Source organism: Anomaloglossus baeobatrachus, unplaced genomic scaffold, assembly GCF_048569485.1.
Source record: "Anomaloglossus baeobatrachus isolate aAnoBae1 unplaced genomic scaffold, aAnoBae1.hap1 Scaffold_462, whole genome shotgun sequence".
NCBI classification, from domain to species: domain Eukaryota; kingdom Metazoa; phylum Chordata; class Amphibia; order Anura; family Aromobatidae; genus Anomaloglossus; species Anomaloglossus baeobatrachus.
Genome location: NW_027443961.1, coordinates 135,803 through 160,352, shown reverse-complemented (window position 1 = coordinate 160,352; position 24,550 = coordinate 135,803). Strand labels below are relative to the sequence as shown.

Genomic DNA, 24,550 nt, shown 5'->3' with positions numbered 1-24,550 from the left:
GCTTCTTAGGGATCACAATTGATACTGTGCGCTTAGAGCGCAGGTTTCCAAAAAAAAGTGGTTATGCAGGTGTTGGAAAGTTTTCTGGAGATGTGCAATGGACAGTCTTTGTTATTGAGGGAGGTGATTGAAAAGTTTTGGCCGTGAGCTTTTTACGGATGTGGTGAGCCGTATTGGCTTTGGCTCGTATGTTAGGGGCAATTGGTGAGCAGACGTTTGGCTGGATTGTTGTGGGGAATTGAGATTCACCAAGAAAGTTAAGTTGCCCAAGTTTTTTCCCATAATTGGGGGACGGACAATTCGGGGTTATAGTTTAGTAATCGGGATACATTTCCATGACAACAACATGTGGGCAGTCATGGCCATCAATTAAACTGATGGTGGCGTCATCACCCATGGTTCGGTTTATGCGATAGCTCATCTCGGGTGTTTTGACTTCATTTTCTGGGTAGGGGTATTCAGGTTTCTGAGGTTGGAGGTCTCCATCATGGATTCACTCGCGCACTAGCAGTGGGATAATTTTGGGTCTTTGGTGCCTGGGCGGAGTCCGAGGCTGCCATGGGATAGTGGAGTGTTGAGCTGGGTTCTGAACACAGGGCTCATTGTTTAGTTCGGTTCCTTTGTGATTGGGCCGTAGTTCACCCTATAATGCAGCGGGGAAGGGTGGGTCGCCTGGCAGCGACAATTTGTGGAGTCAATATCCCAAGAGGATTTAGTGTGAGTGTCACTGTGTTGGTAAATGGGGTTGCGCGGTAGGGTTGGTTGGTCCATCAAGTTATTATGTTGGGTATGGGTGGCGTTTTCAGAGATAAGTTTGGTGCGGCAGGCATCATGAAAGATCTCCTGGTGTGTCAGGCCTTAAAAGGTTGCAGGAGGGGCTGACTTAAATGGATGTACATAGGCCAGTTGCATTCAAGGACCTAAAGGAGATGACCTCCGGGCTACATTTGATGTATTTTCACGGTTTGAGAAGGGTTGTTGGATTCGGCTTTTTCATGGGCCTCTTTTGGGGCCATGACCTCCGGGCTACATTTGGTGTATTTTCATGGTTTGAGAAGGGTTGTTGGCTTTTCATGGGCCTTTTTTGGGGCCATGAGGATTGGACAACTGGTAAGTGGACCAGACATTTGTGCCAATGCGGGGGGAATTCCTGGCATTCAGTCGGGATTGTTGGGATCCAGATGCCAAAGATCGAATCAGACAATGAGGGCAGGCTGGTGAGGTTGGGGCTTTAGAGGATTCAGGAGGCATCCTGTGGAATGTTTTAGACATTGGCTAAGTTTAGGGGCCAATCGTCCAGGGCCATTATTAAGGCATAGGGATGGTTCCTTTTTGTTGAAGATTCTGTCTCGTGTCATTTTTGTGGATGGTGCCTGGCTGCCTTATAGCAGTTAGGCTAACAGGTTTTTTTCATTCCATTCTTTTCAAATTGGGGTTGCAGTTGGGACTGTACGAGCAGGCTTCCTTCGGGAGGTGGTGAAAAGAATTGTTAGGTGAGAATACAAGAGATATAAACATGTATTTGCGCCCACATTCGGAGTAGGGGGGTAAAGGAAGGTATCATAAGGATAGCCTGAGAGGTTGGAACTCCTAGGTAAGATTCTTTTGACAGTGGTGAGGTCACTGTCATACCTTCTTTCCTTGTTTACTCCCCCCTCCCCCCCATTGTATTACCCATGGAGCACTCGGGCAGTGTAGTTTGTTGGCCATTGGAGGCTCGTTGGGTGTGAGGGAATGGGAACTGTGGGGTTTGTGTACATGTGTGGCGACTGTTCAGTGGATCGGGGTCTGGTTTGAGAGACAAGTGTTGTTGGAATTCCACCCTTTTGGAAGGTTGGACCATTCCCCTGATGGGTTTGCTTTACATATCCAAGGGGATTGTTCTGGGGTTTTAATTCAGGATATCTGGCACGTTTTTTCTGCGCTCATGGGCGTCAATTTCCAATATGAAGGTGATGTGGTCGGACATTGTGCCCGGAAAATCGTGGCTTGCAGCTTGGACTGGTAATTTTCCAGCAATAGTGGTGCCCCCGAGCTTGTGGTCGCAGCTGGGGGCAATGCTGGATGGTTTCAAGTATTTATGGCTTCCGCCAGGCTTTGGAGCTCCAAGAACCTCCTCACTTTTCATGTTGATTTATTGTATTTTGTTATAATAAAGGCCGATTTGGCCATAATTAATCCAAAATGGTTGTCTGTCGTTTGTGGAAGGGCATCCAGGTATGGGGTGGTTGCGAACCCCGAAGGGGAGGTAAATTGAGGTACTAGGTGAAGCCTCTACAATACTGCAGTCATGACAGTGTACGTAGAATGTGCAGACAACTTAGAAAATCATGGGAAGAAAAATCTAATCAGTATGGTGGACCCCTAAGAGAAAGCGGAGGGTAATGATGCTGGTGACGTCCTAGATTCTTAGTTTGGTGCCGTGTTCTCCAGGTGCCGTGTTCTCCAGGTGAATAAAGATTGATTGCTGTCAGTGGGAGAAACAAAATAATAATCTTGTAGTTGATGAGACCTCAGTAGACCTCTCTCCATTAATAAGTATCATAAGTACAAGATTCTTATTGTTTCTCCACTGAGAGCAATGAATCCATCTTCCTAGAATCTCGGCATCTTATTGATGGATCTTCCTTCTCTCCCTTCTGATGAATGAGCTGATAGGGGCGTTTATATCTAAAGTTGGGCATAGAGTAACTGTAACATATGAGGGAGGTTAGAATTACCCCACAGTGGGTACATGGAGGTCTGGCAGCCCACCTACATCATTTCCAAAATGTAATTAGAAAAAAAGGAAAGTAATTAACACTTAAAGTTCTGATATTTTTACCTTGAAGAGCCTGAAAGATATTTTCTCTGAATTGTACAAATGTCCATTATATAAGAACTTGTACTGGAGCCGTCCATTGTGGAGTCCGAGAGGCAGAAAGTAAATGTCTAATATTTCTTCAAGAAACTCATCTGACAGAAGATATTGGCCCCTACAATAGTTTGGATTGCCGAGAGCCCCCGAGCCACATACTGTAATTACTCCAGATGTGTCACCTCTAGTTACTAAATCACTGACGGTGAAGGCTGTCGGGTGGAGGGCGGTCATTTTAGTAGATGTGTTATTGTCTATAGTCACAGTTTTCTCTATAGTAGTTAGTACCAAAGCCGCTCTTATTTCATGGCTTTCCACTGCAGCCAGTTTTCTGCTCCTATCCAGGCCCCATTTCTCCAATCTGACATCTGTCACTTTACATGATAACAACTTTGTAATACTTAAAGAGAACCTGTCACCAGATTTGGTTACTATAAGCTGCGGCCACCACCAGTGAGCCTTATATACATGATTCTAGAATCATGTATATAAGAGCCCAGGCCGTTCTGTATAACGTAAAAAACACTTATTATACTCACCTACGGGGTGGTCTGGTCCGATGGGTGTTGCTGCTCTGCAGTCCGGTGCCTCCTCTCTACTAAGATGAGCGTTCTCTTTGTTTGCAGGCCCATAGGGATGATGTTTCCTGCGTCATCCACACAGGCCGGCATGTCAGTCCTGTGCAGGTGCAGTTTGATCTGCCCTGCTAACGGCAGGTCAAAGTAATGGCATGCGCAAGCGAAAGGAAAGGTTTAAGACCGCCCGTGCATGCGCACAATACTTTGATCTGCCATCCGCAAGGACTGCAATACCGGCCTGTGTGGATGATGTAGGACGCTTTGTCCACATGAAGCTGGGCAGAATGTGCTGGACCGGAGACCAGCGACACCCATTAGACCGGACCGCACCTAGGTGAGTATTATAAAAGTGCTTTTTTTATGTTACAGGTAAAATATATCTTTGTACCGTGTTAGCCAGTAGAGATAAAACATTTTTTTAAAAGAACTGAGAGTCCTCAGTGGTTGATGCCTTTTAATGGCTAACTGAAAAGATGGTAATAATAGCAAGCTTTTGAGACTACTCAGGTGTCTTCATCAGGCTCAGTATAACCATCTTTTCAGTTAGCCATTAAAAGGTATCAACCACTGAGGACTCAGTTTTTTTATGTTATACAGAGCAGCCTAGACTCTTATACAGTATTCTAGAATGCTGAATTTAAGAGCCTATTGGTAGTGGCTGCAGCTTATAGGGGCCAAATCTGGTGATGGCTTATTTTTAATCTGACCTCAGTGTTTCTGAGATTTGTACTTTATCTTACTTGTACTGTTAGAATAATTTGTTTTGCATTTATTAAAAAAACAACAAACAAACCTGAAATTCGCCAAAAATATAAAAGAATTAGAAGTGATCAAACATTGCATTTCAATGCTCCTAAAACAAATAGTAATGCCATAAAATATAATCATTAAATAGAATTTACCGTATTCTGCTTTAGTCTAAATGACAGAAGCCATATCTCTTTTATAATCAAGAGTCTTTCAGCTACAACCATTGTGGAAACCCTCCATTTTTCCACTATCGGAGTAGCAGTTTGGTATAACCTGGCCTACAAAACATTATTTGATGACTTAATAAAATATACGGGAGGCAAAATGAACAAAGAGGGTTGAACATCATGGTCTACTGGTTCCTGCTCTGAGGTCTACTGTTAGATTGTAAACAGTTTTTGTTTACAATTTACATAACTTGCAGCTTTTTTTTAGCTATGTTACGCTTGCGGGAGTGGACCCACTGGGCCGCAGCACTGGCTTAACCAGAAGGGGCGTAGCTAAGTAAATACCTCATCTTTATTGAAGCCTCTGATGGCGAGGCTAGGCTTGTGCTGGAAGGTAGCTACTTGGTGCTACTCCAGGGAGTCACGGGATGGCGACAGCTGTCCTCAGGAGTCGGGGTTAGGTTATACTGACAGTCACTGCAGGTCTGGCAAGCACAACTGGTATAGACAGATGCAGCAGGTCTGCTAAGCACATCGGATACTAGGATACAGACACATATTCACACCCACAATATAACACTCAGGAAACGGAGCTGACAACTAGCAACACGTCTCTAAGGATAGACCATGTTGCCCTGGCACTTCCCATAGGGGGAGGATGCCTTAAATACCCAGTGCCTCTCAGCCATAGGTTGACTTCCTGGTTAGGGCACGTTGGCCTTTTAAGAATAGGTGCTCGCGCCCTAAGCACTCTCCCAAGAGTTCTGCATGGTGTGTGCAGGCCCTGGGAGATGGCAGCAGTGACCATGGTCACGGAAGTCTCCACTGAGTGACCGGGAGGATAAGTGTGCTGAAGTCCCCAGCAGGAAAAGGGTGCAGGACCGTGTGGGTACGCCAGTAAATGTGTTACAAGCTATTTTATCAATGATATCCTTCAATTTGTATATATTACAAATATTTTTTATTCTTGGCAGATGAGTGTACCAGGAGAATAGAGGCACAACTGACATCTTCAATTTTTCAATCATATGACCTTGATATCGCACAAGATATAACTAAAGTGAATGCTACTATTCCAGATATACCATCATCCCCCCACAGCAAAGATCTATCATCAGTTTCTTTTAAACAACGCCTACCTTCTGATTCATCACAGACTATTAAAAAAAATAAATGTCACAAAAGAGGCATTAAAAATCAAAATGTTCTTACAGCAAAGAAGCAGTTTTCAACTTCAGAAAATCGAAAAATCCATAAAAAAATTAACACAGGGGAGAGAAGATTTTCTTCAGAGTCTGTTAGTTACCAGAAAACTCATACAAAGGAGAAGCCTTTTTCATGTTCAGAATGTGGAAGATGTTTTACCCGTAAATCAAATCTTGTTGCACATCAGAGAATTCACACAGGGGAAAAGTGTTTTTCATGTTCAGAATGTGGGCAATGTTGTGTAACTAAATCACATCTTGTTACACATCAGAGAACTCACACAGAGGAGAAGCCTTTTTCATGTTCAGAATGTGGGAAATGTTTTACACGTAAATCAACACGTTTTGAACATCAGAGAACTCACACAGGGGAGAAGCCTTTTTCATGTTCAGAATGTGGAACATGTTTTGCCCGTAAATCAAATCTTGTTGCACATCAGAGAATTCACGCAGGGGAGAAGCCTTTTTCATGTTCAGAATGTGGAACATGTTTTGTCCGTAAATCATATCTTGTTGCACATCAGAGAACTCACACAGGGGAGAAGCCTTTTTCATGTTCAGAATGTGGGCAATGTTGTGCAACTAAATTAAATCTTGTTAGACATCAGAGAATTCACACAGGGGAGAAGCCTTTTTCATGTTCAGAATGTGGGAAATGTTTTGCAGGTCAAACATATCTTGTTATACATTATAGAATTCACACGGGGGAGAAGCCTTTTTCATGTTCAGAATGTGGGATATGTTTTGCATATAAATCACAACTAGTTACACATCAAAGGTCTCACACAGGGCAGAATCCATATTCATGTTCAGAATGTGGGAAATATTTTGGTCAAAAATCGTGTCTTGTTAAACATCAGAGAACTCACACAGGGGAGAAGCCTTTTTCATGTTCAGAATGTGGAACATGTTTTGTCTGTAAATCAAATCTTGTTGAACATCAGAGAACTCACACAGGGGAGAAGCCTTTTTCATGTTCAGAATGTGGGAAATGTTTTGCAGTTAAATCATATCTAGTTACACATCAAAGATCTCACACAGGGCAGAAGCCATATTTATGTTCAGAATGTGGGAAATGCTTTAGTAAAAAATCGTGTCTTGTTAAACATCAGAGAACTCACACAGGGGAGAAGCCTTTTTCATGTTCAGAATGTGGAACATGTTTTATCCGTAAATCAAATCTTGTTGAACATCAGAGAACTCACACAGGGGAGAAGCCTTTTTCATGTTCAGAATGTGGGATATGTTTTGCACATAAATCACATCTGCTCACACATCAAAGATCTCACACACGGGAGAAGCCTTTTTCATGTTCAGAATGTGGGATATGTTTTGCACATAAATCACATCTGCTCACACATCAAAGATCTCACACAGGGCAGAATCCATATTCATGTTCAGAATGTGGGAAATGCTTTAGTCAAAAATCGTGGCTTGTTACACATCAGAGAACTCACACAGGGGAGAAGCCTTTTTCATGTTCAGAATGTGGGAAATGTTTTGCACAAAAATGCCATCTTTTTCAACATCACAAAACTCACAAGGGTAGAAGCCATTATAACACCTAAAAGGTGAAAAATGTTTTACTCAAATTATAATTTATCGACCATTAAGAAAAATTCACATGGGAGAAAATATAGATTTGACAAATTGAACAAGAAAACACAAAAGAAACAGTCAAGAGTAAAGGCAAGTAAGTAAACAAGAAAGGGAAAGCACGTTAGAAGTTACATTAGAATTATAATATATACAATTACTAATAGACGTCTGTTTTATAAAAATCAAATAAAAAACAATATTACATGTTTATTAAAAATTTCACATTGTTATATATTTATATATTCACTATATGAAGAAGAGTATTACAACCCTCCCCCCAAAATACCCAATATTCCTCCACCCTCTTCTTCCTAACTCCCAATCTCAGTGATCTGCCATTCATTACAGTTACTTTCAGCGCACAATCTCCATGTCTGAACAATGTCTGTAACTTCTCTATACTACAATAATAAACATGATCATGTTACAAATTACTATTTCCATCTACCATCCATTCCTTCTTTGTGGGAACATCTGATGTGATCGAGTTTTATAATCACTTTCCACTAAGTTTAGTAGTTTTTTCCTCATCATTGGGAACTGACTCCCTTCTCTATTCCCCAATACACATATTATAGGTTTTAAGGGGACTTTAATTGTAAATGCAAGGGGCTGCTGACAAGTCTTAGGCTTTGTGACCTTTTTTTTGTTTCTATGGTAACAAATGTTACATCACATGAAAGCCTTATATGTCTAATACAGGGGTCTCAAATTCGGCTGGGTGTATGGGCCGCACAGAGGAAAAAAAATAAATTGGGGGGGCGCATTCTTTGCAGGACAAAGTGACATTTTTATTGGTACCGTATTTTTTTTTTTTTTTTTTTTACACACCTTTGGATCACTAATTTTGAACATTTTTCACTTGTTTATTATAATAAATGTGTACATTCTTTGTTTAAATATATAAAAAAAAAATTTGATGGTAGAAAAAAAAGTCATGCCTTATTTTATTTTTTGGGGGTTTTTTTTTTTTACATTTTATCCCTTTCTTGTAACTAATAGTGTTACAATTATCACTATGTAGAAATTTTAGCCAACATCTTTTAGTAATGTTCTCCATCTTGTTGTAATGTGCCCATCCTTGTCCCCTTGTAGTATTGTGCCTCATCCTAGTCCCCATCCTACAGTAATGAGCTCATCCTTGTCCCCATCCTATAGTAATGTCCCCAGCCTTGTCCCCATCTTATCGTAATGTGCCCATCCTGTAGTAATGTTTCCAGTCTTGTCCCCATCTTATAGTAATGTTCCCCATCTTTGTCCCCTTGTAGCAATCTCCCTATCCTGTAGTACTGTCCCCATCATATAGTTGTCCCATTCTATAGTAATTTGCCCATCCTACAGTAATGTCCCTATCCTATAGTAATGTGTCCACCTTGTCCTTATCCTATAGTAATGTCCCCAGCCTTATCCCCATCTTATCATAATGTGCCCATCCTGTAGCAATGTGTCCATCCTTGTCCCCATCTTATAGTAATGTCCCCATCCTATAGTAATGTCCCCAGCCTTGTCCCCATCTTATAGTAATGTCCCCAGCCTTATCCCTATCCTATAGTAATGTTTCTCATCCTTTTCCCCTTTTAGTAATGTCCCTATCCTGTAGTACTGTGTCCATCCTAGTCCCCATCCTATAGTAATGTCCCCAGCCATGTCCCCATTCTATAGTATTGTGCCCATCCTTGTAATCTCCCCAGCCTTTACCGCATCCTATAGTAATGTCCCCATCCAATAGTATTATGCCCATCCTTGTAATGTCCCCATCCTTTAGTAATCGAGAAAAATGGGGGGGAGCCAGCACTGCTTATGAGTGGGATGCAACTATGACAAAATAAAAAGTGTAACATTCACAAATTCATTCCTACTGTATCAATTCAATGAGATTTTTGGCAAATAATTGATCAATGATTTGAGCCCCCTGCCCCGTCACGGCAAATCTCTATAAGGGGGGTCCCTACACTACAGTTATAATATACATGCGTACCATGTGGTCTCGTGTGATGTGCAGGACACATACAGCCACCGCCTCCTGTTCCATAGGCATTATTACTTAAGCACCACCTGCCTGGGGCTGTTCCGCCCTTCATCCATGTCTGCTGGTCTGACACTGTGGGGGTTAGTTCTGACATTGTGCTGGTGTGTGTGGTTCCGCCGCACACGCTGGCACCTGGACTGCCCATCTACTCGCAGTTGTCAGCCCTTGCAGCATGGGAGCGGTTCTGACACTTCTCAGGTAGGTGATGTTCCTATATGGTCCTGCGCATTATACGAGACCTTATGGTACGTTTGTATATTATAACTGTAGTGTAGGGACCCCCCTTATAGAGATTTGCCGTGACGGGGCAGGGGGGCTCAAATCATTGATCAATTATTTGCCAAAAATCCCATTGAATTGTTACAGTAGGAATGAATTTGTGAATATTACACTTTTTACTTTTTCATTGCTGCATGCCACTCATAAGCAGTGCTGGCTCTCCCCCCCCATTTATCCTTTAGTAATGTCCCCAGCCTTGTCGCGATCCTATAGTCATGTGCCCACCTTGTCCCTATCCTATAGTCATGTGCCCACCTTGTCCCCATCCTATAGTCATGTGCCCACCTTGTCCCCATCCTATAGTCATGTGGCCACCTTGTCCCCATCCTATAATCATGTGCCCACCTTGTCCCCATTCTATAGTCATATAGTCATGTGCCCACCTTGTCCCCATCCTATAGTCATGTGCCCACCTTGTCCCTATCCTATAGTCGTGTGTCCACCTTGTCCCCATCCTATAGTCATGTGCCCACCTTGTCCCTATTCTATAGTAATGTCCCCATCCTGTAGTAATGGGTGGGGGGGCAGTGGCGGCAGCTGAAAGGGGGCAGGGGCGTTATAACTTACCGATCGCTCTCAGCTTCCACAGACGCCGGAGTGAAGCTGAGGGAGTGGTCTCCGGCCCCAGATCCACAGTGATTGAAGAGATGAGTCACAAGGCCGGTCTCCAATCAGAGCTGGGGGTGGGTGAAACAGAGGTCACCCAGCTCCAGCCAATGATTGGTGCTACAGCTGCACTGACCATGGCTGGATTTCAATGTTTTAGCCATTTTCAATGGTTGAAACATTACAGTGGCTGTGATTGGCTGACGAATGCCGCTCAGCCAATCACAGCCTCCGTAGGTCCGGGGAGCAGACACCACCCCTCCGAGGTCAGGCAGAGGTTCTCTCCTCCCCGAATCTAAGGTATTTGCAAAGTGATCGCAGCCTCCGGGGCCGCGATTTCGCCATGACATACTGAGTACGTCATGGGTCCTTAAGTACCAGGGAGCCATGACGTACCCAGTACGTCATAGGTCGCTAAGTGGTTAATGTGCCATCCTTCACACACACAGACACTTCTCACCTGTCCTGCGTTCCTCAGCTGCCTCACCTCTGCTTCATGCGGCCCCCAGGCCCGTGCCACTGTTCACTATCGCGGCAGGTGCAGGGGCCGCAGCCACTGTCAGTGATTTATGTCAGATGATTGTTTTGCCGGCACGAGAGCGCAGAGTCCTTCACTCTGAGAGCGCACGCCGGCAAAACATTCATCTAACAAAGTGCAGACAGTGGCTGTGGCCCCTGCACCGGCCGCGATAGTCACTGGGGGCACGGGCCTGGGGGTCAGCCTGAGGGGCCGCATGCGGCCCGCGGGCCGCGTGTTTGAGACCCCTGGTCTAAAATATGTTTTCAAAATTTTGTGTTTGTTGCTTATGGCAACAGTGTTCTACGCAGTCGGGAAAACAAAATGGCAAAGTATAATGCGATATTCACAGCAACTGAGAGCAGAGGAGGGATACAATTCTTGTTTCTGCAAGGAAAGTCCGCAAAGGATATTCTTGATGGTATGTCGCAGACATTGGGGGATCAATGCCCTTCATATTCCACAGTTAAGAACTGGTTTGCCAAATTAAAAACAGGCCACTTCAGCACCAACCAATAATGAGGAATGTCATGGACGACCGAGAGTAATTGTTGTTCCGGAGATCATCGATGCTGTGCACAACCTCATACTGGAGAATCCACAAATTGCAGCTAAAGTAATAGCTTCCTCATGTCTAAATGTTCATGGATAATGACAAACATGTTCACGGGAAATCCCCATAATGCATGCTATCTGCAAAGTGGGTCCCCAAATGTTTGACAACAAATCAGAAGCATGAGAGTGAAAACTTCCCAGTCCATTTGTCAGCGTTTCCGGACTGATAAGAACTTCCTTGATCGACTGGTCACTATGGATGAGACCTGGATTTATTTGTATGACCCTGAAAACAAGGAGCAATCAAAAGAGTTGAGTCACAGTGGTCCTCCTCATCCAAAGAAGTTCAAGGGGCAAAAATCAGCCACTAAGGTGATGGCGTCTGTGTTCTGGGATAAAGAGGGTGTGCTGCTAGTAGACTACCTTCAAAAGGGTTCCACCATCAATCCAAGATATTACATTGAACTTTTGGACCAATTGAAGGCAGCTCTGAAGGCCAAAAGTGTGGCAAACTATCCAAAGGAATCTTGTTCCTGCAAGACAACGCCTCCTCTCACACTGCACAAGCGACCACGGCAAAACTGGCAGAGCCGGGCTTCCAGCTGGTGACCACCCACTTTATTCACCAGATCTAGCTCCCTTTGACTCATCTGTTTCTAAACCTGAAGAAACACTTCAAGGGTACCAAATTTCACACCATTTCTTATGCTATGGCTGCTACGGATGCCTGGTTTGAGGCACAACCGAAATTCTTCTTTCTGCTAGGCTTACAGAACTTGGAATACTGATGTAAGAAGTGTGTTGTCATCAGTTGAGAGTATGTGGAATGAATGATAGGATGATGAAACTTATCTCGTTTCTTTCTGGGAAAAGCCAAAGACTTATCAGCAGCCCCTCATACTTACTAAATTGTCCCAATAACCTGACACCCAAAACATTTTTTTCCCAATAAAGTCTGAGTATCTAAACTAATGTTCTTCATTTCTTCTTCCTCCATTTACTTTTTGGTCGCCCAACCTGTTCCCTCATTATGACATATATCTTGGATACAATACTCCTTATTACTGCAATTTACTCACTCAATTACTGCAATTTCTCACGTTTTTTTTTTTTTTTAGATAATATGACCTCCTCGTTCTTTTCTTTCCTTTCCTTTCCTTGGCTGTTTATTTCTCCACACAAGGTCCTTGATGACATTTTATGATTTTAACCCTTTCATCCCCAGCCTGTTTTCACTTTGTGACCGGCCTTTTCTTGCAATTCCGACCAGTGTCACTTTATGAGGTTATAACACTGGAACGCTTCAAGAGATCCCACTGCTTCTGAGATCCTTTTTCACAATGTATTGTACTTCATGACATTTGTAAATTCAGGACGATTTTTTTTTTTTTTGCATTTATTTGTGAAAATATCATACATTTGGTCAAATTTGTAAAATTTCACAATTTTCAAGCTTTTCATTTTTATGCTATTAAACCAGAAACTTATGTAAAAAAAATAGTTAATAAATAACATTTCCCACATGTCTACTTTACATCAGTGCAATTTGTGAAACAGAATTTTTTTTTGTTAGGAATTGTTCAAAGTTCATCAGCAATTTCTAATTTTTCCACCAAAATTTACAAAACCATTTTTTAGGGACCAACATCACATTTAAAGTGACTTTGTGAGGCCGAGGTGACAGAAAATACCACAAAGTGACCCCATTCTCAAAACTGCACCCCTCACACTGCTCAAAACCACATCCAAGAAGTTTATTAACCCTTTAGGTGCTTCACAGGAACCAAAGCAATATGGAAGGAAAAAATCATAATTGTACTTTTTCCCACAAAAATCATACTTTAGCCATAAAATTATTACAATGTGTTGCACAATTTCTCCTAAGTACGCTGATTCCACATATGTGGTAGAAATCTACTGTTAGAGCGCATGTCGGGGCTCGGCAGGGAAGGAGCACCATATTTGAGTTCAGATTTAGTTGGAATGGTTTGCAGGTGCCATGTCACAATGGCAAAGCCCCTGAGGTGCCAGAATAGCAGAAACCCCCCACAAGTGACCCCATTTTACAAACTGAACCCCTCTATGAATTGATCAAGGGGTGCAGTGAGCATATTAACACTACAGATGTCCAATTATCACAAGGGGAATAGGTAAAAATGGCCCCATAATGTGATATAATCTAGATAGCAAGATATCACAACATGGAAAAAGTTCCTTAACACCTGAATAGAGTGATATATCAAATAGCATAAGGTGTAGAACAAGAAAAATGTCTTAAAATGTAACTTGTAATAAATTCAACGATAAAAAATGACCTAGGTCCACTTATAAAAAACATACAATAAACGAAGCATCACATCTGGACCACCAAGCTCAAAAGGGTCCAAATGTGGGCTGTGGCACATTAAAAAGAAATGACCACAATAATCTGTACTAGACCCAATATAAACCGCCCTCTTACGAACTACAGTTTACTGAGAAGTTAAATAATCATGTATACATAAGATTTTATATACCCATCAGGTAAATGTATAACCAAACAAGGGGTCAGTACAAGATATTAACACCCTGAGGAGAGCAGTCTTCCTAAAAATGATGCTTATCAATCACCAACATCACTCATAATAAAGGAACGCTCTCACCCAAGTATGTCGCAGTAACCCAGCAGGATTTCTCTGATTCATGGAATCATGGTCAGGTATAACATAGAGATGACTAAAACGCTCCCGACGCGTTTCTTCTGGGCAGATTCATCAGGGGAGCACCAAACCCTTGTGCGCTTATATAGCGCCAATTTTCACTTTCAATTTCAATTTTCAGTGATTTCATAATTTTTCCCCATGTTTGGTCTTGAAAAGTAACCGTTACTGGCTGCACATTATGTTTAAATTATTTTTTTAGTGTTTCTTAAAGCCAGAAAGTTGACATTTGAAATTACTTTAGTTTTGTGCCATGTCTATGATCTGCTTTTTTTAAACAATAGTAAACAACTGAATGAACATCCTCAGAGCCAGGGGAGTCCATCACTTTTGCCAGGGGTTGTCTGTTGAAAATAAACTGCAGGAACTTGGTTAAAGTGAGTGACTGGGGGCCAGGCACAAACCACAAAATCTCTCCCTCCTGCAATAGAAGGGTTATCAATTCCACTGAACCCCCCTGAAGACCAGCGGCGGGCTACACAGCGCCCCCCCTACCCCCCTGTGTAACGTCACATTAGATGAGGAGACTGACACCGTTGTCCCACTGTGTGCCAGATCTGTGATCCCATGCTGAGGGTCAGATAAATCATATAAAATTAGGGATTCCAGAAAAGAGAAAGAAGAAATAAAGCAAAGTAGAAAATATAACTGAATCCATTAAACTTACAGCTGCCAATATCACTATAGCAGTCATGGCGAACCTTTTACAGGCCGAGTGCCCAAACTGTAGACCTAAACTCAATTTTTTCCCCAAAGTGCCAACCGATCCTATTATGTAAATAATTGATTTTAACCTTATCTTTGCAGTCTTCTCTTCTCTTCAGCAGGGGGCATCACGCTCATTCCTGCTTACCACACATTAAAGCTGAGCCTCTCCCACTGCCCGTTCCAGACACAGCAGTTGGATTGATCTTTCTGGAAAAGAATTGCAGCATATTGGACAGAGATTTTAGCATGGAATGCAATCAGATGTCACCCTGTAATCCACATCTACATTTCAAAGTATGAACATCTCGAAATCCCATAAAGACATATGAGTGTCTTCCCTCCCCTTTCATTGTGTAGTTATGTCCCCTTCCTCTGCCACTTCCTGATAAAAATGTCCCCCATCCCGATATATATTTCTCACATTCTGGTATATTTGTTCCCATCATGGCCCCATCCTGGTTAATGTACACCATCCCAGCATATTCCCCATCCTGGTAAATGTTCCTCATCCTGGTAAATGTTCCCCCATCCCAGCATGTATCTCATACTGGTAAATGTACCCATTCCTGGTAAATGTTCCCCAATCCTGGTAAATGTCCCCCTTACTTAGGACTTTTCTTCCCCTGGGTCAGCCAGGGGAGGCGAAAGGCACACGTATTTTTGAGAGTGCTTCATGCAAAGCATCTTTTTCTTTTTCAAAAGGGGGTCAACTGATGCCAGTCAAGTGGGGTGTGTGTGGCCCAATTAGTGGAAACGAGGGAGACTGTGGTTGGAGTCCCCTCGATTTTGAAAAAAAGAACCAAGATGAACAAGTCATGGCTCTCAGAGGACTTTTCTTCCCCTAGGTCAGCCAGGGGAGGCGAAAGGCACGCGTATTTTTGAGAGTGCTTCATGCAAAGCATCTTTTTCTTTTTCAAAAGGGGGGTCAACTGATGCCAGTCAAGTGGGGTGTGTGTGGCCCAATTAGTGGAAACGAGGGAGACTGTGGTTGGAGTCCCCTCGCTTTTGAAAAAAGAACCAAGATGAACAAGTCATGGCTCTCAGAGGACTTTTCTTCCCCTGGGTCAGCCAGGGGAGGCCAAAGGCACGCGTATTTTTGATAGTGCTTCATGCAAAGCATCTTTGTAAGCTTGAAAATGGGGGTCAATTGATGCCAGTCAAGTGGGGTGTGTGTGGACCAATTTTTGGAAACAAGGGAGGCTGTGGTTGGAGTCCCCTTGCTGTGTTTTACATGCTTTTAGAAGGGCATGACATGGCTTAGAGGTTGACTTTCTGCATCTGCAAACTGTTGGCTACCAAAAAGCTGCCTTTCCAACCTTTTTAACCGAGGATTTTCGAGACCTTATGCCCATCTCAGTGCCCCAAGAGCCGATGCCCAGGCACCACTCCTCCAACAAAGGCGTCCACGCGCTACACCAGCATGTCGCACCAAACATCACCGCTTCTTTGAGAAACTGTGTGACAGGGTGCATTTCACCACAGATACTTGGCCCAGTAAGCATGGACAGGGGCATTACATGTCGCTGACTGGGCAATGGGTTACTATGGGGAGAGATGGAGAAGGGTCTGCTGTACAAGTCTTGCTGTCCCCATGAGTTGTATCAATCCTTCCTCTGTATGTAGAAGTTAATACACTGCTTCTGCCTCCTCAACCTCGTGTGGGTCCTTCACCTCGGCCCAAACCCTGTGTGGTCAGGGCACCCTTCCTTGTAACTGCGCACAAGGAAAACCACACACCTCCTTACTATGCTGCCAGCAGAGCTCAATGCCATCATGCAGTCAAATGTTTACTTTGAAATGTATGGGAAATGTGAGTCACACCGCTGAGAAGTTGTGGACGGTTAGCTCTGGAGACCAAGTTTCATCAATGGTTGTCTCCACTCAACCAGCAGCCAGGGAAGGCCGGGTGTGACAATGATGCAAACATGGGTGCGGCCCTTCGCCGTGACAATGTGACACACGTGCCTTGTGTGGCTCACGTGTTGAATCTAATTCTCCAGCAATTTTTAAAACACCATCCCGGCCTACATGGCCTTGTGCAGCGGGTACGCTCACTATGTGCTCACTTCCATCGTTCGCACACAGCAGCTCAACAACTTTCCTCGCTCCAGAAGTCTTTAGGTCTGGTGGTTAAACGCCTGAAATGCGATGTGCCGACACGCAGGAATTTGAATCTGCACATGTTGCAGCGTTTGTGGCAGCACCGCCGAACCCTGCTGCAATACGTTATGACATATAGCCTGGCCTAACTTGATCCAGAGGTGGTGCAGATCACGCTGCTGGAGTGGTGTCAGATCAAGGACCTATGCACCCTTCTACACAGTTTACAAATGTCGACAAAGATGTTTAGCACTGGCAATGCCATTCTCAGCGTGACAATTCTGGTCATCTACATGATGGAGCACACTGTAAGCATTATTCGGAGTCAGGTGTTGGGACAAGAGGAAGGTGAGGAAGTACAGGAGGAGTCATATGCGGAAGGGATAACAAGATCTATGAGGTCCAGATGGTCAGCGGCACCTAGGCGGCAGTCATGGTGGGGGAGAGGGATTAACAAGGGCGCATAGTATCAGCAAAAAGTGTTGAGGAAGGTGCAGGAGCCCATGAAGAAATGGAGGACGAACTGGCGATGGGCATGGAAGACTCAGCAGATGAGTGAGAGCTTGCTCACATTTCGGTTGTGCGAGGTTGGGGGACAGGGCAGAGGAAGGAGGCACGATTCTCACCTCTCTGCCACCAACATACCAAGGACTTGGTCCTCCTGGATGCACAAGACACATGAGCGCCTTCTTGCTGCACTACCTATAACATGACCCTTGGATTGTACGAATTCGAAGTAATGCTGACTACTGGGCTGCCACACTGTTAGATCCCCGGTACAAGACAAAATTTGACGAAATAATTCCTGCCATAGAAAGGGACGCACGTATACAGGAGTATCTGCAGAAGGTGGTAGCAATCTTAGATCTGCTTTTCCACTAAACACCAGTGCTGCACAGAGTGAATCTCAACGCTTTGTCGTGGATAGGAGGAAATGGTCTTTTACTTGTCCACATCTGAGGGACCGAGGGCTGGCTGCTGTACTGAGATGGCATTGAGTACGGTGTCCCTGCAGCGTTGCACTTTTGGTCTTATACAAAATGAGCCGAAAAAGGACAGATGCTGGTGGAAAGGGGAACAGGTGTGTTGGAAAGGGGAAAAAAGTTTTTGTCCGTGGGTTTGGTGGTTAAGCAAAAGTAACATTTGCTGAAGAAACACCATCTGTTACGGTGGGACTGGCAGATTTGGATAAGGTGGTATATACTATGTTACCGCTATATAACGAAAATTAATAAGAAAAGAAAGAGAAAGGTATATATCCCCATCAGCAGTCAGTGTCCACCGTGCTCCCAGATGGAAAAGGAGAGGTTGGCAACTGGAAGGTTAGGTGGAGGATACAGAGCTGTGTGGCTATGAAACTAATAGTAGCCTGAACCGAGTTAGACGCCACTTGGATCTGGAGACTGGGAGCCCTGTTAGCGTCACAGGGTCAACACGCCCACCCAGCCCAGGAACTCCCTGTTAACATCACAGGGGCCATTGAGTACGCTGACCGTGTGCATTGGGGCCACACCTGTGGACAGCAGGCGCATCAGCAGCAGCAGGCCTGTTAATGCCACTGGGCTGCACAAGCAGGACTGGTAGGACAGGAGCTGGTCTTAACCGTTCTGCGTTACCAACTGTGGTGGCGGCCTGCATCGACGCCCTATCCCTGCCTACCTCTGGCATAAAGCCGCAATGGGTTCAACACATGGAGGTGTGCTCTTTCGGAGCATAATAGAAGACTGCGCACCTCCTTGTTGGCTCCAGCCCGTTTTATAACCTGGGTCCGCCCCAAACCAGGGTCGACCACAATGCACCTCCTGGAGACAAAAGCAGAGTGACACGTCATGAGTGGCATAACTAGCGTCCTATTTGGAACCGCAACTTCAATAATGACCTCATGGCTGCCACGACACAAATACCTCACCAGTCATCGTCTGACCATCAATAATGAGGTGACAAGTCATAGGGGCGGGCCTCTGCAAGCCATTTGGGAGTGGCCTGGCCACATCGTCAGGACACCTGATGCCCTGTGGTCTATATGGGCCCCCCACATCAGGGGCAGGGCCAAAGAGTTCATTACCGGAACTAGTCTCTGATACAGTAAGTGTCTGAGCATGCTCAGTAGCATGAAATACAGTCTCTGAAAAAAGACTATCAGCTTTAGCATGGTGTCTAGGCACAAAACAGGACTTAGACCCGGCACGGAGTGCAAGTACCTGTGCAAAGAGGCTTTTCGCACTAAGTGTGGGATCATGCGCTGTATCCCGAAATGAAGACTTAGCCTCAGGAATGGCACAGTCAGGCTGAGCATACTCACTAGGCGAAACACTGTAGTTAGGCTGCGGCTGGGGTAAATCGGCACACGCATGCGCACTAGCTGCCTCTCCACACTTAGACGTGGAGGAGAAATTGCTCTTCGGGTGTGGACTTGGAGATGCTGTCTATGAACAGAAGGAAAAGCTAAAGGTGTGTGTTACAGCAAGGAGCCACTGCGGAAACACTTCGTTCAATTGTGAGGGGAGTCATTTTGGAGTTTGGTGAGGAGTACCGTAACGCCAGTGAGCAGCATCCTGTGCCACAGACCAACATTCTTACGGTACTGTCTATACTGCTTACCGTGAGAGGAGCGTAAAGTCTGTATTTCTGGCAACTGGACATCACAGTACCCGGGTACGGTAGGCTGTACCCAGACAATAATGCGGGCACGCAACACTTTGTTTTATTAGCAAAACACATATCTGTTCTTGGTAGGCCGACTATTTATAGACAATAAGACTTGCTGCCTCTGCACTGTCAAATTGTCACGTACAGTTTAAATCATAGAGGGACAGCGACACATGTTTGCATTGACTGTTGCTTTTCAAGATTTCCATGACTGTGTTGCAGAGCTGTGTGGTTTGCATTCACACTGTTATCATCTGCCTTATCTGTGAGGCTGCAGCTAACAAGGGTATTCAGGGGGGGTCATGTGTTTTGTCTATGTTTAGGTAGATAACTGGGAAGCTCTTGTGATGCGCCACTGGTAAGTCGTGTTCGCACACACACACACACGCACAAACACACAATTACTGCTACGCAGAGGGATTAGCAGGTAGTAGGCAACAGAATAGATTGTTCAATTATTTAAATTGTATGCATGGTTCTTATTGTTTGTTTTGGTAAAGTTAAACAATCATTTATCAACCCAACTGACTAGAGTCCTTTTCCTTTTGCCTGGTTTTGCTGCATACTGGGGAGCCCACCCTGTACACGACTTAAAATGAAGCATAAGTCACAATGTGAATTTCACTGTGCTACAATGCGGCCTAGCGTGCCTGTGCAACCACCGCCTGCCCCATCAAGTGCATCTGTGTGCTCTTCATCCTCTGTGACTGTGGGGACAGCAGTCTCACATGGTTTTTCACACTGAACTTCCACCCCTTTACACGCAACAGGGAGTGTGATTGGCAGGTCATCACTTGTTTTGGAAGTGAAAACAGATGGTATTGTTGAGCTGTCAGACATCGAGAAAACCAACATTGGATGCAGGCAACATTATATCCACAACTTCACCTTCGTCACAGATTGGCTGGACTACCTGCAGTTAATTATTGCATTCCAGAAATGGAAAGGAGTGTAGAATGCACATGTGTTGTACCTTGCTTGGCAGCAAAGGAACACTAACTTAGTATTACAGACAATTTTAGGAAGGCAGAAAAAGAGTCAGCTCTTTGGGCAAATTAAATAGCGTGGCAAAAGTGGACAGGTGGGTACAGTGGCCGTGTTCTGTGGGTACCAGGACAGTAAAGGAAGCCTCACTTTCTATCCCTCCGAATGATCAAATGCAGCAAGGAATTCCCTGAGTTTGCTATAAAATTAGCGTAGCAAAATGAGCAGGAGGGTGTAATGCAGAGGTGCTGGAAATAGATTTGCACCAGTGGGACACTAATGGAGTACAACAGCCACTACTTGTATGCAACTAAATGGCAGCATTTTTTGCTATTATTATAGCTTATTAAAAACAGAGCAGGAGGGTGTCATGCAGAGGTGCTGTAAATAGCTTTGCACCAGTGGGACACTAATGGAAGTCCAACAGCCACTTCTTGTATGCCACTAAATGGCAGCATCTTTTGCTATTATTATAGCTTATTAAAAACAGAGCAGGAGGGTGTAATGCAGTGGTACTGCAAATAGCTTTGCACCAGTGGGACACTAATGGACGTCCAACAGCCACTTTTAGGATGCCACTGAATGGCAGCATTTTTTGCTATTATTATAGCTTATTAAAAACAGAGCAGGAGGGTGTAATGCTGTGGTACTGCAAATAGCTTTGCACCAGTGGGACACTAATGGAAGTCCAACAGCCACTTTGTGTATGCCACTAAGTTGCAGCATTTTTTGCTATTATTCTAGCTTATTAAAAACAGAGCAGGAGGGTGTAATGCAGTGGTACTGCAAATAGCTTTGCACCAGTGGGACACTAATGGAAGTACAACAGCCACTTTCAGGATGCCACTAAATGGCAGCATTTTTTGCTATTATTATAGCTTTTAAAAACAGAGCAGGAGGGTGTAATGCAGTGGTACTGCAAATAGCTTTTCACCAGTGGGGCACTAATGGAGTACAACAGCCACTACTTGTATGCAACTAAATGGCAGCATTTTTTGCTATTATTATAGCTTTTAAAAACAGAGCAGGAGGGTGTAATGCAGTGGTACTGCAAATAGCTTTGCACCAGTGGGACACTAATGGAAGTCCAACAGCCACTTTTAGGATGCCACTGAATGGCAGCATTTTTTGCTATTATTATAGCTTATTAAAAACAGAGCAGGAGGGTGTAATACAGTGGTACTGCAAATAGCTTTGCACCAGTGGGACACTAATGGAAGTCCAACAGCCACTTTTAGGATGCCACTGAATGGCAGCATTTTTTGCTATTATTATAGCTTATTAAAAACAGAGCAGGAGGGTGTAATGCAGTGGTACTGCAAATAGCTTTGCACCAGTGGGACACTAATGGAAGTCCAACAGCCACTTTTAGGATGCCACTAAATGGCAGCATTTTTTGCTATTATTATAGCTTTTAAAAACAGAGCAGGAGGGTGTAATGCAGTGGTACTGCAAATAGCTTTGCACCAGTGGGACACTAATGGAAGTCCAACAGCCACTTTTAGGATGCCACTGAATGGCAGCATTTTTTGCTATTATTATAGCTTATTAAAAACAGAGCAGGAGGGTGTAATGCAGTGGTACTGCAAATAGCTTTGCACCAGTGGGACACTAATGGAAGTCCAACAGCCACTTTTAGGATGCCACTAGGTTTACTCAGTGTTTGCTAGTATAATGGCTTAGTAACAATGAGCTTGAGTGTGCAAAGGGCAGGAGGGTACAGTGGCAGGGTTGTGGGTTTGGGTAGAGGAAAGGAAGCCTGCCGTTCTATCCCTCCTAATGGGGAAATGCAGTGAGGAAATCCCTGACCTTAGCTACACAGACGCTGTCATCTTGTGTAGCTGTTAAAATCTGTTTTCACGGACCTGACTGTCACCTATGGCTCTGACCCTGCCGGTATTAGCCCTTAAAAGGACTAATAGAAACTTCTATCCCTATTCTGTATAGCGCTGTGTATAGAGCGTAAACAGCAGTATTGGAGACAGGAGCTACGCCAGCGGTGACTGACACCAAGACGCAGAAGGCAGATAATGGCGTGCTGGAGGAAAATGTCCGTTTTTATAATGCAGGGACATGTGACATGGACATCCTATCACACATGCCGTTGCTTCTCTGGCTAAAAGTCCACTTAGCTGTGTGTGTGTCTGGGATTGGCTGACATGCTGGCCCGCCCCACTACACGCGCGCGCTTAGGGAAGGAAGACAAGGAAAAAAAAAAATGGCGATCGCCATTATCCATACAGCAGTGATCTGAATGCGCTGTTCCCGTACACTATACACTGAAATTTCATAATAGTGTGAGTCACAGAGTGACTTACACTATTACAGCGGAAAGCCAGCTAGTAATTAGCTTGGCTTTTTGCTGCTAGAACCGTTCTCGAACGTATCTAGAACTATCGAGCTTTAGCAAAAAGCTCGAGTTCTAGTTCGATCTAGAACAGCCCCCAAAATCACTCGAGCCGCGAACTGGAGAACCATGAACCACGAACCGCGCTCAACTCTACTCAGAAGATGAAACAAAGCTCACTCACACTCAGCCAGTGGTCAGAGAGCGACGAAGACTAATTCTATCCAAAAGGATTGGGACATTAAAGAGTACATAAGAGCCATACTAACAGCAGAGTGTATGAAAAACCTATTTAAAGATTTTACTCAAGCAGTGAAAGAAGAAATCGCAGATCTCAGAAATGATGTCAAATTCACCCATGACAGAATACAAAAATACGAAATTTGGAGAATAGCTCAGAACAGATCACAATGCATGCCACAAGAGTTACAGATATCCTAATAGAAAGACAAAAATAATTTCATATTAACCTTTATAATAAAATTACTTAATTACTTTCTTTAAAGCCATATCTGAACTTTAGTGCTAAAAATATAGCAAAACATTTGGCGTAGTCGGCAGGATATACGCAGAAGGCTCTGATGTTATTTTTGTTAGTGTGATATTGCGTAAAATATGCCTCTTTTTAAGAAAAAAGTGGATGTGAGTGAATGCATTGAGATTCCAGGTTGGGAACAGACTTCCTATGATATTTTGGCAACCAAGTGGTCGCAGAGTGTTGGTTTGAGTGAATCATGGGAAAAATGTTTGAAAAATGCTGAACCTGTTGATGTGGTTGAATGCTTGCAGAAAGTGAAAGTGGAAAAAGGTAAAGAATTGGGCGCTGTTGGTAGGCGTGGATGGATCCTGTTGTCTGCATATAGAAAACAGCATGAGGAAAAGATACGTATGGTAACAAAAGTTCAGGAATTAGAGAGACAGTTGTGTGAGGTCCAGACTGCATTGGTTATAGCACAGTGTCAGAATAAGTTTTCAGTGGACAAATGTGATGGATATCAGCATGTTGCAGACAAGTCTGCTGTATGTATAGAGCAGTATAAATACAGAAAGAAGAGCGGGAAGGAGACCCTCCAATAGTCCAACGGCAGTGGCAGGAGCTGATGTACCCCCCGCAACTGGGACGGCATTACCTCCAGCGGCGCCATTCCAAGATGGCGGCCGCGATCCTGGGACGCTAGTAGGCAGCCTAGGGCTGGAGGACGGCTCTCCCGCGGCTGCGGCCCTACCTGCATCGCCCTCCGTTGTGCCTCCGCTGCGACCGGGTGGCTCCGGCGACCTGCCTGCAGCTGTACATCGTGAAGCTGGGAGTGCGGCGTGCGGGAGCGGGATGCATGGGTGCTCGGGCCCAGGAGATGACTCACCGCTGCGAGCCCGAGCACTGAAGAAGCAGACGACACAGGGAGAAGCTGCAGCTCTGACACCACCGCTCCTGTCCACACAAGCAAGCGCAGGGACCAGAGGTGAGGAGGGAGCAGCAGCAAACCCTGCGGGCCGGCTGTACTACAGGAATTAGGTACAGGGCCCACAGGTGGACCTGGGGAGCGGGATGCACTCTAGTGGGGGGAACAACACCCCCAGTCACTCACCAAGAGCTACACAATCCTCAGGGGGAGCAGGCAATGGAGGAGGGCCACCTACATATCAGATGGCTGCCAATGAGCCCTGGGGGACACCTCAGAGAGAAGCACATTCACCAGATACCTGGTCCACTGGGTCCTCTTGGGCTGAGAGTCCGACAGCCACAGTCAGGGACCTAGATGGGGGCCCATTAATCCCCGTGAATGGGGGACCCAGAATACTGGGGGCACCCCCAATACGTCTCACATCTGTACCACAAGTATGGGACGGCATCAAAAACCCCCAGAACACGCAGACGCTGACATATGGACCGGCCCTTCAGGACTCTTTTTACGCATACCCA

General features: G+C 44.6%; 1 protein-coding gene across 1 annotated transcript in view; it reads left to right on the top strand.

The window, feature by feature from the left end:
• LOC142280717 (uncharacterized) overlaps nt 1–24,550 on the top strand; it is a 67,656-nt gene that overhangs the window by 3,423 nt on the left and 39,683 nt on the right. The window contains exon 4 of the mRNA XM_075332772.1: nt 5,327–7,102. Coding sequence (XP_075188887.1) covers nt 5,327–7,102 — 1,776 coding nt within the window. The remainder of the gene's footprint in view (nt 1–5,326; nt 7,103–24,550) is intronic.